Source organism: Apaloderma vittatum, unplaced genomic scaffold (assembly GCF_000703405.1).
Source record: "Apaloderma vittatum isolate BGI_N311 unplaced genomic scaffold, ASM70340v1 scaffold19022, whole genome shotgun sequence".
Taxonomy (NCBI): domain Eukaryota; kingdom Metazoa; phylum Chordata; class Aves; order Trogoniformes; family Trogonidae; genus Apaloderma; species Apaloderma vittatum.
The window spans coordinates 1-15,232 of record NW_009705471.1 but is presented as its reverse complement, the minus strand read 5'-3'; the positions used below and the strand labels follow the sequence as shown (position 1 = coordinate 15,232).

Genomic DNA, 15,232 nt, shown 5'->3' with positions numbered 1-15,232 from the left:
GCCGTGGTGGACGCTGCCGGCAGGGTTCTGGGAGAAGCGCTGCGCTCGCAGAAGGAGGTCCATCTGCAGTAAGAACATCCCGCTCTTGCCTTCACAGCGGTTTAGGTGTCACTCCGACTTGTCACGTCATCCAGATAAAAGCCTTCTCCAGAAAACTAAGAAGCGGGCAGGTGTAAAGACCTACCCCTCGGGCCACAACACGGTCTGCCTGGGGGACAACCGAGGGCAAGGCAAGAAATGCTGGGCCTTCAGGAAGTTTCCTCCAGTATTTTCTTTCAAAAAGAGCCAGGTTACTTGGCTAGCTTGAATTAGACATGAAATCACGTACTAAAGAAGGGCAAATTCCCTCCTTTTCTGACCTCCCAGTGATAATCGTGCTGTGCTCAGTGCCTAGATGCCCTTTCCCCTGAGAATGCGTGAAGGAAAGAAGGCAGGCTATGGTGAGGTCGAAATCTCATTCGGTGCTGTTCTCGTAACACAAATCTATTGTAACCCTTTGTTTTCCCTAGAGCAGGCGGAATAATTCCCGTGGTGGCACAGCAGCTTCACAGAGAAAACATCGAGCAAGTAGTCAAAGAGGCCCTCGGCGTGAGCGGCATCGCCATAGGCGACCTCGCAGCTATCGCGACCACGGTAAAACCCGGCCTTGCACTCAGCCTTGAGGTGGGGCTGCAGCACAGCTTGGACTTGGTGAGCAGGTACCAGAAGCCCTTCATCCCCATCCATCACATGGAGGCTCACGCGCTGACGGTCAGGCTCACGCAGCCTGTGGAATTTCCCTTCTTGGTGCTTTTGCTCTCCGGAGGCCACTGCATCTTGGCAGTGGCACGAGGAGTTTCAGATTTCCTTCTGCTCGGACAGTCCATAGATATAGCCCCAGGGGACATGCTGGATAAGGTAATATTTCCTTACAGAAGCAAGTTTTTTCTCCTTTTGATTGTAGTTATACTACATGATGGTAATAGTCTCATCGCCCCTAGGACAGTCATACAGTGCAACGTGAGCTTTATTTTCTTCTTTTTTCTATTTTGAAATACCATAGATTTAAGACACAAGAGGCTGTTAAAAATCTATGCCTAGCGTTAGTTGTAACATTTGTAAATTAATTACTTTTTTAGCAAAGGGACAATGGTGTTGGCAGTTTCATTAACACTGTTGTACAAATGAGTTGTATGCATTTGAGAAGATTGATAGTGATAGTTTAAAGGTCAGATTTCAAATGATATGTATTAAAACATTTCTTACTGGTTGTTTGGTTTTTTTTTCATACAGTTTGAAAAGCCTGGTTTGTCTTTCAGAATCTCAGGCTCTCCAGCTCACAGAGTACAGTCTGTAAAACCGGTCGCTTACAGCTTTGTTCTCAAACACAAGCAGAGCTTTTAAACAGTATTTGTTTGTATTAATTAAAAAGTGGAGGAGTGATTGAAGTCAGAAAGAGGATTGTTGAAAGTTGGAACCAACCTTGTTCCAGTTTGCCTGGTAATACAGACAGTCCTTGTGTCTTTCCTATAGCACAAAATTTGGGTAATTAATGTTTCCTGCCAAATTTGCTGATACTCGTCTTGCCCAAATTGTTCTAGAATTGCATTTCTAATTACTACTCCAGAAAAAAAAATCCAAACAATCCAGCTGGCATATGTCTTGTCCGTGTTCATAATTTCACCTTGGCTTGGAATTGTAGAATTGGATTTCATGGTGTCTAATTTTACCCCAACAGACTACGCCGCAGTGGTGCAGCCACAGGAGGAATTAATTTAGCGCTCTGTCCCAAGTCTGTTGTTCATTATCTCCTCAGGTAGCAAGAAGACTCTCGTTGACAAAGCTCCCGGAGTGCTGCAGCATGGCTGGGGGGAAGGCGATCGAGCACTTGGCTCGAACTGGAAACCGTCACCAGCACCTGTTCCCGCTGCCCATGCAACAGTACCGCAACTGTGACTTTTCTTTTTCTGGCCTTCAGAACCTTGTCAATAAGGCCATTGCGCAAAAAGAAAAAGAAGAAGGTATTTTAAAACCAAGTCGGATCTAAAGCCCATTTTTACTGAGCTGCACTCGGATAAACCCATCTGCTGATGCGTTTTTATAGGTATCAGGGAAGGTGAGATCCTGTCCTGCGTTAAGGATATCGCTGCTGCTGTTCAGCACACGGTGGCTGTTCATATTATCCAGCGGACGTACCGAGCCATGCTGTTCTGCATCAAAAATAGCCTATTGTCGTCAAAAACTGCAACTTTGGTGGGTATACCTTTTTTTACCTTTTTACACTTGACTGCATAACACCATTGGAAGGTGCAGATGCCTTGTACTTTCTCCCTTGACATGTGAGGAACATGTCCGTATGACATAATTAAAATACCAGGCTTACAGTAATATTTGTATAAATATTTACAGTAAAATCTGTCATAGTTTGGGTTTAAGATAGCTGGCAAGAAAATCTCTAATTTGACTTTCTGTAACAATGCAGGCCACATAATTTGACCTGGTGCTCTCCAATACTTGACCGCTTTGCTAGTCATAGCATCCAGGAATCTCTTTTAGCACAATCGGCTCACTTAGTGCAGTCTTGTGATACGCTTTCATCTTCAGATGAGATTTTAATCTTCAGATGGCGCTGTTTGTTGCCTCCTTCAGAACTTCGTCCCGTAACCTTTTTGAAAAGGTTGGATGTTGGTTAAGTGTGACCCATCAGTAGTTTTGCCTTAATGCCTTTTTTTTTTTTTCCTTTTTGAAACTGCTCTTAGGTTGTATCAGGAGGAGTTGCAAGTAATCAGTACATCCGAAAAGGTCTGCAGGCTTTGGCAGACGCAAATGATTTTGCTCTTCTGTGTCCTCCTCCGAGACTGTGCACTGATAACGGGGTTATGATCGCGTGGTAAGAGTTGTTTCTCTCTGCCCGCGTTTCTGTTACGCTCTTTAAAAGTTGACGTCGGAGGAAGGGGTTTATGTTCATGGTGACTGAACCACACACACACGTACATTTTTACGTAATCGCTTTCTCGCTTAGGAACGGCATCGAAAGGCTACGCGCGGGACTCGGTGTTTTACATCGCCCCGATGGCATCCGCTATGAACCCAAGTGAGTGACCCGATTCCTCCTTTCTTATTCACTGCGGCCAGTGAAAGCAGAAGGTGTAAACTAAGAAAAGGAGTAGAAGCCAGTGAGGAGCGTCTGTGCAGCGCACACACAAGTTACTAGCGCTTCCTTTTCAATATAGTTGTGAAATATGAACAATCGTGTCCGGCATTTACGTTTGTTTTGGCTCAGAAACCTCAGTTCGCACTCATCACGCCAGGCCTCTGCATTTTCCTGTTACTGTCATGGTTTGGGAAAACGGGAGCGAGTGAAGCTGGAATGTGCTCCCCCCCAGCTTCTCAGTCACTGCAGACATAAATCAAAATGCTCCAAATCAAACTGGGTGTTCATAATGAACACTGACCTAAAAAAAAAAGAATTTGACATATAACACCTGGTAATACTGTGGGGTTTGTTCTTTTGATCTTTTTTTAACGAGTTGTTCTGTGGTTTTAAGCAGATCTTTGCCTTAAGGCCAAACAAGAGTCTCCTATTTCAAAAGTACCAGCTGGTCTTTGACTTGACATTTTTGTCAGGATTTTTTTTTTTTTCCATTTCCAGCCTTGGAAGGTCTTGGTGGGGAGGGGAACAATAATTTAATTTCCACATGACAAATTATAAAGTCCTCTTCCAAAATAAATTGCTTTATAAGTCTTAGTGAATAAAATATGTTTTATTTGCTGTAGACTATGCATTACCTCAGACAGAGATACCTGTGAATCTCTAGCAGGTCTTGCATTCATCAGTAAGATGTGAATCAACTAAAATCAGAATAAAACAACATCCCCAGGAGATGGCTTTGAAATCACAGCAGCGTTAGGAATGCCTATAAATGCAAACATTTCCTCAGCGTAAAGGTATTTCTCGGCACAGCTTCATTTTAATGGTCACAGTCTTACAGGGCAGGGAATCTGCAAAACTCCTGTGGCTCCCATCCTTGTGGTAAAAACACTCTGTGAAACCTGCACATCGATGTGATACAGCAATATTGTTGGTTTTAATGGATAATTTTATTATTTTCCAGAGCTCCCCTTGGAATTGATATTTCAAAAAGAGTTGAAGAAGATTCCATCAAGGTGCCAAAACTAAAAAAGAAGATACGATGGCTGACATCTTAAAAATTCGCCAAGTAAATGCAACTATAAATCGTTCAATAAAAACTGATTCAATGCGGTTACATTCACTGGCAGTACATGGTTTACAGGTGTTGAAAATCACTTGGCAGATGAATAAATGCTGTGTAGTATCACCAGGATTATTCCAGTTCCTGTTCCACAAGCGTCTAAGAGTTCTAGATACTAAACCAATATTTTCTTTAAAAAAATGTACTAACAAATATAAACGGAGACAATGAAAACACCTCCATTGTTTGCATTTTATAACTTACATGTTTACAGATTTATCACATATACCCTAGTGTAATGTAACAATATAATATGTAAGTCGTATAAGACTTATCGTTTACATCTTAAACAATAAATAAATCATACCTTCCGTGACTGCAAAGTCACAGGAAGTGAACAAGAGGGAGCACAGATTTTCAAGATCTCCAGGGGTCAGCTGTGCCAGTGCAATGGAATTTCAACAGTACCTAATTTTCCGCTGCTGATGTGAGAAGCCTATTCTTAATTACAGTAATTTAAAATTTGGGGGTACAGGGCTAGTGCCTTTTAATTTTCTCCTTTTTTTATTTTACAAACAGCTCCATAGAGCTAATCACCGCGCGGGCGGTTAAGATGTGAGTTCCGAGTTTTGATGCGAGTGATGGGTTATCTGACCTCCCTTCTGATAATCAGTAGAATATGCTTCTACATTATTATTCATTGCAATGGTATTTAAGGGAATAAATACTTCAAATCTTAAGCACCTCTTCAGTAAGTTTTCTAATTCATAATGTGCATGTTTAAAACTGCCTCCATTTAAATACTAACAAGTAATGGGGAGTTGCGGGACAGTTACAAACAAACTGCTTGCCTGGGTTAAATTATTTTTTTAACTTGAGGGCAAGATGTAACAAATTACCACAGTACATACATTATTATTATTTCTCCAGTACTTAATTTCTGGAAGAAGGTTAAGATCCCTCCTTGAAGAGAAAGCATTGGAAGAGTCATTAGTATTTACATTGTATTACATAGCATTTCGGGAGTCTCGTTTTCAGGGCATTTCAACTAAAAGTAATTTATCTTTTGGTAATTTATCTGTATCTATCTTCTTGTACTAGTAATACATCTTTTGATAAATGTGACTCTCACATTTCGTAGGCTCTACCCAGCGGTATACTTCCGTGTCTCGCTCACAGATTTCAGCATAGGTGAAAGACTGGAATTTGTAAAACTAACGCTGAGCAAAACCTTTTTTTTTTTTTCTGTATTACACCCAATCTCTCGATTTTCCTGGTTTTTAGTGCTGGTCATACCTTCTTAGGATCAAGCCAGTCAGCCCCATGCTCAAGCCTCTCCCTGCCTCCTCCTGGGAAGGAAGAAATCCCTGAAGGGCTGTGTTTTGTGAGGCAACTAAGTTTCTCTCATCTCAATTATGTGTTTGAGAGTTTACAAAGCAAAAATCTTTTTTTTTTAAATTAAAATATGCTTAAAGCTCTTCCAAAACAGATCCATGGGAACCTTGAAGACTTTGTGAAATATTTAAGTGGAGATGTTACAAGGAATTCGAAGTGCTATCACAACAATTGCCTGGCCTCTCTCGGTAAATCAGATGACACGCTTGGTTGAAAATCTCCGCTCAGTGAGTAGTTACTGATGGGCTTTTGATGAACTCTGAATATAGACACAGGTCTTGAAAAGTTTGTTTCAATGTTTCATTCTATACGTTTTTTTGATTTGTGGCTGCAAACCGTAAGAACAAAAGGAAGGGGTGAAATTGCCGTTTATACGGTTTTGAAAGCAGCTGATAACACGTCTGAAAACCTTGCAAGTAGAATGATCTTTGTTGATGAAAAAAAAAAATCAACAGAATAAACCCCAGGAGAACAGTAGTACCCTTAAAGATAAGTAAATACAAAATATTAACAGAATAATGAGGTAGGTTGGTAGGACTGTAATCAAATCAAATCTAACCTGAGTCGACAACATAGTGCTAAGAGAAGCATATATCTGGTCTTCATTTTAGGAATATCATATAGCGGACAAAAAAATACAGGGTTGGGTTTTTCTTTGCTGCAACAAAACGCTGACTAAAACAATGAAGGTGATAACACTGAAGAGCTCTTGGTCTATTAAAATGTGTTATATACCCAGTGTTTACACAAAACGCTGACTAAAACAATGAAGGTGATAGACCAAGAGCTCTTCAGTGTTATTAAAATGTGTTATATACCCAGTGTTTAGTTGTTCTTTTTTGCAGAAGGATTAAAGTATTCAGTTTAATTTGCAGAAAAGGCATAAAAAACCATTAGGAAAAGCTTTCCATTTTAAGGAAGGGAAGTAAGGAAGGGTGTAGATTCCACAGTCACTGTGTGTTGTATATTAAAAGAACTGTTAGAATGTTCTGCAAATACTTGATTCTTCCCTCAGAACCGGGCTCTGGAGCTCCCTTTCAGCCCCACAGCGCTGCAACGTGCACAAGATATTCAACCCACCCTCGAGAAAACCCATAGGACGCAATCCTTTCACATCCCTTCAGGAGGCATTTTGTTTTTCAAGTCTGCTCAGTCACTGCATCAGTCAAACCATTGGTGAGATTTTAAACCTGGAACTAATTTAAGCTTGAAATTCTTCCTGCAATATGTTTGAGTAAGTCTTAAAGTAGTACAACGGAAAACAGTGACTTGGACTTTGATGCGTCTGTAGCAAAACAAGTTTTCTCACTCGAAATAATACAACCACTGCCTCGTATAGGACATTTTAAAGTTTTACAGTGCCCAAAAAAGGAAAAGAAACCTCCAGCCAGTCTCAGATTGTTTACAATTTAAGCCTTGGTTTTACAGGGCTTTTGCAGCAATATTTTTCACATGCTTGAATTTAGAGCATCGAAAAAACCAACTTCTTTCGACGGTGCATGCTTTGCAACTTCAGAAGTAAAAGCAGCAGAGCTAAAACTAAAAGGAGAGGCAGCAAGCTAGGGAGCCAACGAGGGACAAAGAACAGCCTGAAGGGAACCTCCCAGTTTCTCTGCCAGCAGATGCAGCCCCCAGCTGGGGACCACCAACCAACCAAGCCCTGCGACAGTGGCCAAGGCTGCTGGGACAGCCCCAAAACTCCCAGGGGGTGTGGGAGGCATCTGTTTGTCAGGTAATGAAAGGGCAAACATGATTCTCCAAGAGGCGACAAGGCCCGAGACCCTCAGCTCTTTGGCAACCCAGGCCAGCTCCTCACCGCCCCCTCCCTTCTAAAGCCATAACCCGAACCCTCCCCTAAAGCAGAGCTGCGTGACCAGCCCTGTCCTACAACAAAATCTGCTGTGCTGAACTCAAAATAGGTGACAGATCAGACAGACTCACCGACATCGATCAGGGAAAGTATGGGAGAGGGGAGGGAGGGAGGGCTAGCCTCTCCTCCCCAGAGCCCAGTATTCCCTTCCCCACCAAGGACACGTTCCTATTGAGTCTCTAGTACAAGCACACATCTACACGGATTGCTTTGACGATTCGTAATAATGTTCAAGTGTGTAAAAGACCAGACCAAGCATTCTAAGAAAGGAAAACTCCAAAAACTTTACTCATTTTGCATATAGAGTAAATGCAACATCTCAACATGTCGCTTTACAACTCATCCACTGAAAATAACTTCAGTCTGCTGCACGTGTCAGACGCTTTTTCGCTGTTGCTCTCTAGTTTTGCGATCCGGGATCCGAACTGTACAGCCCTTTTTGGCAAAACGGTCGAGGCTGTAAGGCCAAGCTCCTTGGCTGCAAGGCGCAGAATCAATTTCTCACCGATTCCTCGAGGTAAAGTCAAGTCAGCTTTTTCCGAGACGGGCAGAGAGTTGAGGAATGAAACAACATGTTCATCAAGAAAAGGAAACCTAAAGGAAAGAGATACACAGGGAGTGACCCTTTTAAAACTTCATACAGCTAATCTTGGTTTTCCCCTTTACCATGTGCAAAGACTTCAGTTTGCTTCAATTCCTAACTACAGATGTACCTTAAATGTTTGTGTCACACGACTGAGGCAAGTCTCCAAAGCAGTTACACTGTCTTGGAGAAAGAAAACATAATATATTATGGTTTGGAGTATTTGTGATGCATACGACATTATTTTGGTGATTTGTCCATGCACTGTTTAAACTCAGGAGCCTGGAAGTTTTCAAAATACAAAGAAAGAAAAGAGTAAGAACAAGCAAGTAGTAATTAAGAGCGAGTAAGAAATGCTGGGTTTATAAAACAAAAATTAGAAGGAAATCAGAAAACACAACAGAAAAGCCAGACACATTTTAAAGTAACAATTCTCAAGGTAACTTCCAAGTCTTTAAAAATACTGTATGAAGCTGCAATGTAACTTTGGAAGAAAAACATTTACACCACACATCTTGACAACATTCCCAATTCCAGGCATTTGTATCTAATCCTAAGCATAATTAACAGCGTTGCCTGTCCACCACTGCCCCTGCTAAACCGAAAACGTGCAACTAAACAGATTTAAAAAAACAAGATCACGTGAAAAGACCTTTCATGCACCTGAGGAGCCTCTCTGACTGGACACCACCTAAAGAATTCTTTGCAAGTTGGTGGTAGCAGGGAGGAAGTAAACACAAAAAAAAAGATTTTTTAACTCTCCTGACTTAACAACCAGGAAACACAGTGGATACCGATCATGCCTTTTTCACAGGGACCACCAGAACACTTCCAAGTTGCGCAGAAGACCGTTCCAATTAAAACGGTAAAAATCAACTTGACTTTGACTATTTCAACATCTGTTGCTGCTGCCTGAAAGTTCCAGGTAGAAAATCAATATTCAAGTTGCCAAATTTTCTTAAGTAACTCTTCCACAGTACTTCTTCAAAAACAAGACCAAAAAATCTGATGACACAGTTCACATTAACGGAACTGCATGAGAACTTAGAGACAATCAAATGGAGAGACATTTCAATTAAGCTTTCTGTTACAAGTGTTCAGAGAATCTAACCTGCAAAACCAGTTTTACTTTATGTCAAAACAATACCTGGCTTCTTTTCCATGATCACCAATAATCCTGTCATCTCTGCCAAGATTTCTAGAAGAGATACGATTCAACTCCATTTCAAGTTCTTTATTCAGACCCTCTAAGCCATATTTTTGGAAGGAAACACGATGTCGAGAATACCCAGCAAGCTGTTCATCGGCTCCAATTCCTGTAAGCACAACCTAAGAAAACCGAATAAAAAGAAATCTTTCTTAGCATCTATGCAAGCAAATAACATGTAACAGATCTTAAATGTTTAGGGGCATCTTAAAGAGAATAATCTTAATACACATCTTCTAAATATATTCCCTATCATGATGGGATGTGCCTTACTCATTTACAGAGCCTGGTAATTGCTCTGGAAACTCGAAAAGAGGTTCACAATCAGAGCTAAAAGTACACACAAACATTTCTACCGATGCACGGAAAAAATCACCAAAATAATGTCGTATGCATCACAAATACACCAGTAGCTTTGACGACTGCTAGTTTCTATTGCAATGAACGGTATTTGTTAAACACCAGCCTTTATCAAAAACACGGTGGCCGGGAACAATTTCACTTTATGTTTTATTATCTCACAGCCCACTTCAACATATTCTGGACCTAAGATGAATTTCTACATTTTGTACATCCTTAAGTAGACCACTCAACTAAATCAGCTGTGTTCTGCAGTAGTAGTTTTTAAGCAAACTATTGCATTTCTTGCAGGTTTTGTTGTTGGCAGTTTTCCATGGTTTTAGGATCAAGCAATTAGTAGGAAAGTAATAGAAGCCTTGAAAAGCAAAGGCAGCACTGGATTGCAAACTTCTGAAGTTAAATAGTTTATTCTTCCATACCCAAATCGTCAAGAAACTGGAAAGTGAAAACTAAGAATCAAATTCCCAAGAAAACCATCTAGTTACTACAAAGCTTTTACTTAATACTACATACATGAAAAAAAGTTAGAAAAAGGCAAGAACTACTTTTTGTAGTTCTGCCATTCAGTCAGATTCTAATTACAAAAAAATTCCGAGTAGTCACCTTTTTTTCTGCCATTCTTACTTGCTATTTTGTCACATAAATAGCATGCCTAAATCAGAAGCCAGTAATTTTACAAGGGCTGGCATGCTGGCACAAAACAATATCACTTAATCACTCATTAACCTCCAACTTGCAATTCGTTAACCTATTCAGTTTGGACTGAGTGGCTGTTACCTGCTACTGGAGTTGAAACACCAGCAATGATGGTTATTATTTTTTCACCTAGTGATAGTGTTGCTTATTCAGTCTCAAAGAAAAGCCATACAGATGGCATGACAAAAGAACGGAATGCAGTTCTTAACTCTAGAATTATACAAATTATCATTCCAGAACTACATTCTGCCACTGAATTTCAGAAGCCTCATCAATATCGAACCTGCTCATTTCTCAAACAACAGCATAAGGCACATCAAGCATAAGGCAGAAACCAATAAAATATCTGTACCTTTGCAGGACTTTTATATGGTTTCAGTTGTCCTTGGTTACTAACAAAACCCTCCCCTCTGGAAGCAAACCAAATTGCACAGCCAATGCTGTCATCCAAGACAGTATCCAGTGGATAAATTAAGTGATTAATGCATTGTTGTCTCATTTCTTTCAGTTCCTCCAGGGTAACATTAATTTCCACCAAGTTCCAGGTCCTGGAAGGGTTAATAGCTTCTAATTCTCTCAGTCCTGCCCTACCAGTGATTCTGTCAGGAACATCAAAGCAAGATAAAGGAGTACCAGTTTTAGCATCAAGATCTTGACAACTTCCTTGAGGACAAAGCAAATCAAGCTGTACTTCCTGGTGGGGATGTTTCGTAGCGGCATCTTTTTGCTTAGCATGTTCTTTTATCATGAAAGCTACGTTGAGAAGATCAATCGGTTCCTCCAGAGGCACATGTTTATCAGCAAGGGCTGCAACAACCATAGAATCAATGCCGCCAGAAAAGAGCACCGCAACATGTGCTTTCCTATTCGCCATGCTTGGAATTCCTCCTGTTTTCTGATCTTCATCTCTCACGAGAGATAAAACCCGTCTCTTCACCGCTTCACTTAAAACACCAATAAACTGACCGACTAATGTTTTCTTGCATTCCTCTGCGAGAAATCCTTGAAGGGTTTCTGTAGAAACCACGTTGCTAATGTTGGTGCCTGGATGTTTACGTGACACTTCCAAAATTGTTTTATTTAAGGGGATAACTGGCGCTCTGAGACACAGTTTTGATTCATTCATCACGAGACGTATGTGGTTCGGTAAGTCCTTCAAAACTTTCTCCAGAACACTGACGAATGTTTCTTCTACTGCTTCCTCTGTGCAGCTGTATTTCCATGGAAACAATGTTAAAGACAAAGATTTTGCTGTTGCACAAGCTTTGAGATCAATTTTGAAAATTCCAGATGCTGGGACTTCTCGCCATTGGATATCTATTTTGGAAGAAACACTTACAGATGTGAGACAGAAAGCACCGTCAACCTCATTGCCGAATTGCCAAAGCAAACTACGACGACCAAAATAATCTCTGCCAAACCATAAACTGTGTCTAGATGCTTGATAATAAATAAAAGACCATGGACCTCGAAGTGATGAAAAGAGTGACAAAATGTCGGCTTCGCTACGGCATAATGCAAGATGACCAAACATTACTTCAGTGTCATTCTCTAGAGCTCCTACGTGCACTCCATCGAAAATTTCTCCATTCCAAAGAAAAATATTGCTATTGGCATCTTCCAGGGGCTGAGGAGTCACCAGTCCCCTCAAGTGAAGTACGTGGCCAGAAAACAGACACTTGTAAGAAAGATCAGACACAGTTTTTAGCAACTGTTGGCTACTGTCTGGTCCTCTTCTTCTAAGACGGCAGAGTATGTCTTCGTTAAGGAAATCATTAACAGTATGCTGGCTACGCAAGGTAACAATGCAACAAATACCACACATCGTCACTTTGAAGTCAGATGGACTATTTCTTCATTTTCGTCTTTTCTGAATTTTCCATCTCCTGATGTGCCTTCTTTAATTCATCTAATGTGTCTGTGTAAGAGAAAAACATATGAATGATCAGTTTCATCAGCTGATACATTTATGAATGAGTGTATGAGTAGGTAAATTGAGGAGAATTTAGTAACTCCAGCCACTTATTCAACTAAAGACAGAAACACGAAACACTAAGTGCTATGTTTGCTTTGCATCAATACTATAGCTCACTATAGCTTATTCTTCTTTAATTATAAAGAATACGATTTTTTTTCCTCCCAAAGCCACACTACAAGTATAAGAATTAGGGGAATGGCCAACTATATAATCAATAGGATTTACACACTTGTAATAATAAGAAAAGTGAACTGTCAATTAAAACGTCAACACTCCTAATTCAAAGCAAAGCAAATGAAGCAATTGTTCATTCCAGAAAACAAATTTATATATTTTTAATGTCTGTTCAGTCATCAGCTCTCTTTACCATCCATTCTCCCATCTTCATAATCCCACAGATCCATTCTTTCAACTACCTAACAATTCCCAGCTTAACCTCCGGTTTAACTTGTCCCTATTTTCTACCTACTCATTCCATGCAATTTTTAGACTTTTTGTTTTTTTAAGGGACAAAGTGCTATACAGCTTCTCAATGGGCTCTGAGAGTAGTGCCTCCTCTCTGGGGCAGATGTTCTCTCTTTTCCTGCATCTATTTTACCCCATCCATAAATCAAAGGAAAACACTTTCACAAAACAAGCGTTTGAAGCGTACTTTGCATTTGATACACAGTTACCAGTTTTTTCATTTTTAATATACCTTTGAAATCATTAAGAGCTACAAAACCAGTTTTAAAGGGTTAACCGTTTGATCAATTGCAAACTTACTTTTGCATTGAGATAGTGTTTCTGCTCTGTCTACAAGGAAGAATATGTTGCTATTGGGTTGCTGCTTATAAACTTTCTGAAAAACAAAACCAACACTCCATGAAGTCAAAGCAACAAACTCTGGTAACCAGCTGCAGCAGAAGCTGATGTCAGTCCACCGAGACACCTCTTCACTTCACAGAAGTTAGCCAGAAGGCTGACTTCTGCCCTGACAATACCAACATTCTAACGTCGTACTATCAAAAACATTTCATGATCAACTGGTCTGCATTTCTTTTTTTCTCATACGTGAGGGATCACATTCAATTTTAAAATGCATACACATGAAAAGTGAGAATACTTCATGAAGTCTTCTGATCAACTCAAATATTGTGAAACAACTCAGATATAACAAAAAAGGCAAAAAACCTGCAACATACTGTGTTACACTGCAAAAGTGTAAATAATCAAATCTTTTGGAGGATAAATTATTCTAAGAACATCAGACCACATCTGTATTAAAATCTGTGTTAAAACAAATTAAAGACAGTGTGCTCCAACTCTGTTTCCCCTCTTGTCTCCATGCTTATTTCTCTGATGCTAAAATGAAATAGTCAAACAGCAAATTTGTAAATACTTACCCGGTTCTTTTTCAAATTAGAAAGCTCATCAACTACAACCTTCTGCTCTTTAATCTGAAAGGCAAAAGAAGCACTTTAATTTAATTTAAAAAAAACAAACCACTGTCTTACAATCCTGGTGGCGAACCGGTTTACAGAAATTTTAAGAGAGCTACATGCACGTATAGGTACTGTTCTCCAAATGGACCACTGAAGACCAAGTAGAAGTAGGTATAAAAATGAAATACTTAAAATTAAGTTATCTAGAAACAGGTTATCTTGCATAGATTGGTGTTTCCTCTCCTACCCCCAAAAGCAATCGCTACTGCTGTAGTGTACCTCTAGCTGTTTATAATCAAGGATCATATTTTTTACCCCAGAAGAAAACCTTCACACATCTAATAAAATATAAATAACTTTGGAAAACAAAATTTAGCATAGTATCTATAAAATACAGTCTATAATCACAGGCATTTTTCAGATTACAAATGAAACCAATAAAAACTTAAAACTCCTAAAACTGTAGAAGCCTTTCTGTCACTCTGTCACAAACTTCCTCGGTGGGGTTTATAACTCTGTTCGACTGCACTGGCAGAGGTAGCAGGTATTCCTGTTTTCTTTTACAATGACAGCTGTCAATGCTAAGGAACCATCAGGAGGAGCATCATAAAAGAAAAAAAATAGAACAAAATCTGGTCAGCAAGCACTTTGTTTAGAAACAAACAATACACATCTCCTGGAATTGGTAGAAAGCTGCCACGGAGCTAGGTTAGCCAAAGTGAACGTGGCATACAGGAAAACTAAGTCCTCCAGCTACTACATCAATGTCTTGTGTTTACAATTCCAACAAAACTGCAGCAGTGTCTCTTACTATGGACTAAACTTATGCTCCAGCATAATAGAAATAACAACCTGCAATACTGTTATGAGGATGATTGAGGGACTTGAACATCTCTGTTGTGAAGAGAGACTGAGAGACCTGGGGCTGTTCAGCCTTGAAAGGAGACGGCTGAGAGGGAATTTATTAACTTACAGAAATAGATGAGGGGTGGGGGTCAAGGGGAAGGGGACAATCTCTTCTCAGTGGTGCCCAGCAATAGAACAAGCAATAATGGGTTTAAGTTGGAACATGGGAAGTTCCACCTCAATATGAGGAGAAATCTCTTTATTTTGAGGGTGCTGGAGCCCTGGCCCAGGCTGCCCAGAGAGGGTGTGGAGTCTCCTGCTCTGGAGACTTTCCAACCCGCCTGGATGCGTTCCTGTGGGGCTGCCCTGGGTGACCCTGCTCTGGCAGGGGGTGGCACTGGGTGATCTTCAGAGGTCCCTTCCAGCCCCCAACTCTATGAGTCGATGCCTCCATCTTTACAGCTTCCGAGGCACTCAGAAACACCTCTCTGACTTTAGACAAGGCCCCTGTGGAGAGGAAGTCCTGTTTGGAGAGGAAGTATTTCCACAGGACTTGACAGATTTCATACTAAGCAAAGCTACCGGCACCAGAGAAAAGAGAGATTTAAGGAGAGCGACTCAGGCCTCCGTGACCAAAACCCCTTGAGACTTTTTCCGCAAACACAACCTCACTGTGCCTC

General features: G+C 40.5%; 2 protein-coding genes across 2 annotated transcripts; one reads left to right on the top strand and one right to left on the bottom strand.

Annotated features, from left to right (window-relative positions):
* On the top strand, nucleotides 1–4,188 carry OSGEPL1 (O-sialoglycoprotein endopeptidase-like 1; the record flags this gene model as incomplete). Its single annotated transcript, XM_009865425.1, has 7 exons — nucleotides 1–68; nucleotides 510–897; nucleotides 1,796–2,000; nucleotides 2,084–2,232; nucleotides 2,739–2,869; nucleotides 3,002–3,073; nucleotides 4,095–4,188. Coding segments are annotated over 7 exons (1,107 nt in total), but the record flags the coding sequence as incomplete, so codon positions are not given.
* Nucleotides 4,189–7,728: 3,540 nt separating this feature from the next.
* Nucleotides 7,729–12,129, bottom strand: ASNSD1 (asparagine synthetase domain containing 1). The gene is made up of 3 exons (XM_009865424.1): nucleotides 10,657–12,129; nucleotides 9,189–9,370; nucleotides 7,729–8,052 (listed from the first exon to the last, which is right to left on the bottom strand). The coding sequence occupies exons 1-3, from the start codon at nucleotides 12,127–12,129 to the stop codon at nucleotides 7,791–7,793; spliced, it is 1,917 nt and encodes a 638-aa protein (XP_009863726.1). The 3' UTR covers nucleotides 7,729–7,790.
* Between the last annotated feature and the right edge of the window lie 3,103 nt (nucleotides 12,130–15,232).

Excerpts from the sequence above, each read along its gene's own strand:
- ASNSD1 (XM_009865424.1), bottom strand. The coding sequence starts at position 12,129 with ATGTGTGGTATTTGTTGCATTGTTACCTTGCGTAGCCAGCATACTGTT. Across the intron at positions 9,371-10,656 it reads CATATAAAAGTCCTGCAAAG|GTTGTGCTTACAGGAATTGG; the intron begins GTACAGATATTT and ends CGGTTTTCTTAG. Across the intron at positions 8,053-9,188 it reads GATCATGGAAAAGAAGCCAG|GTTTCCTTTTCTTGATGAAC; the intron begins GTATTGTTTTGA and ends TCTTTCCTTTAG.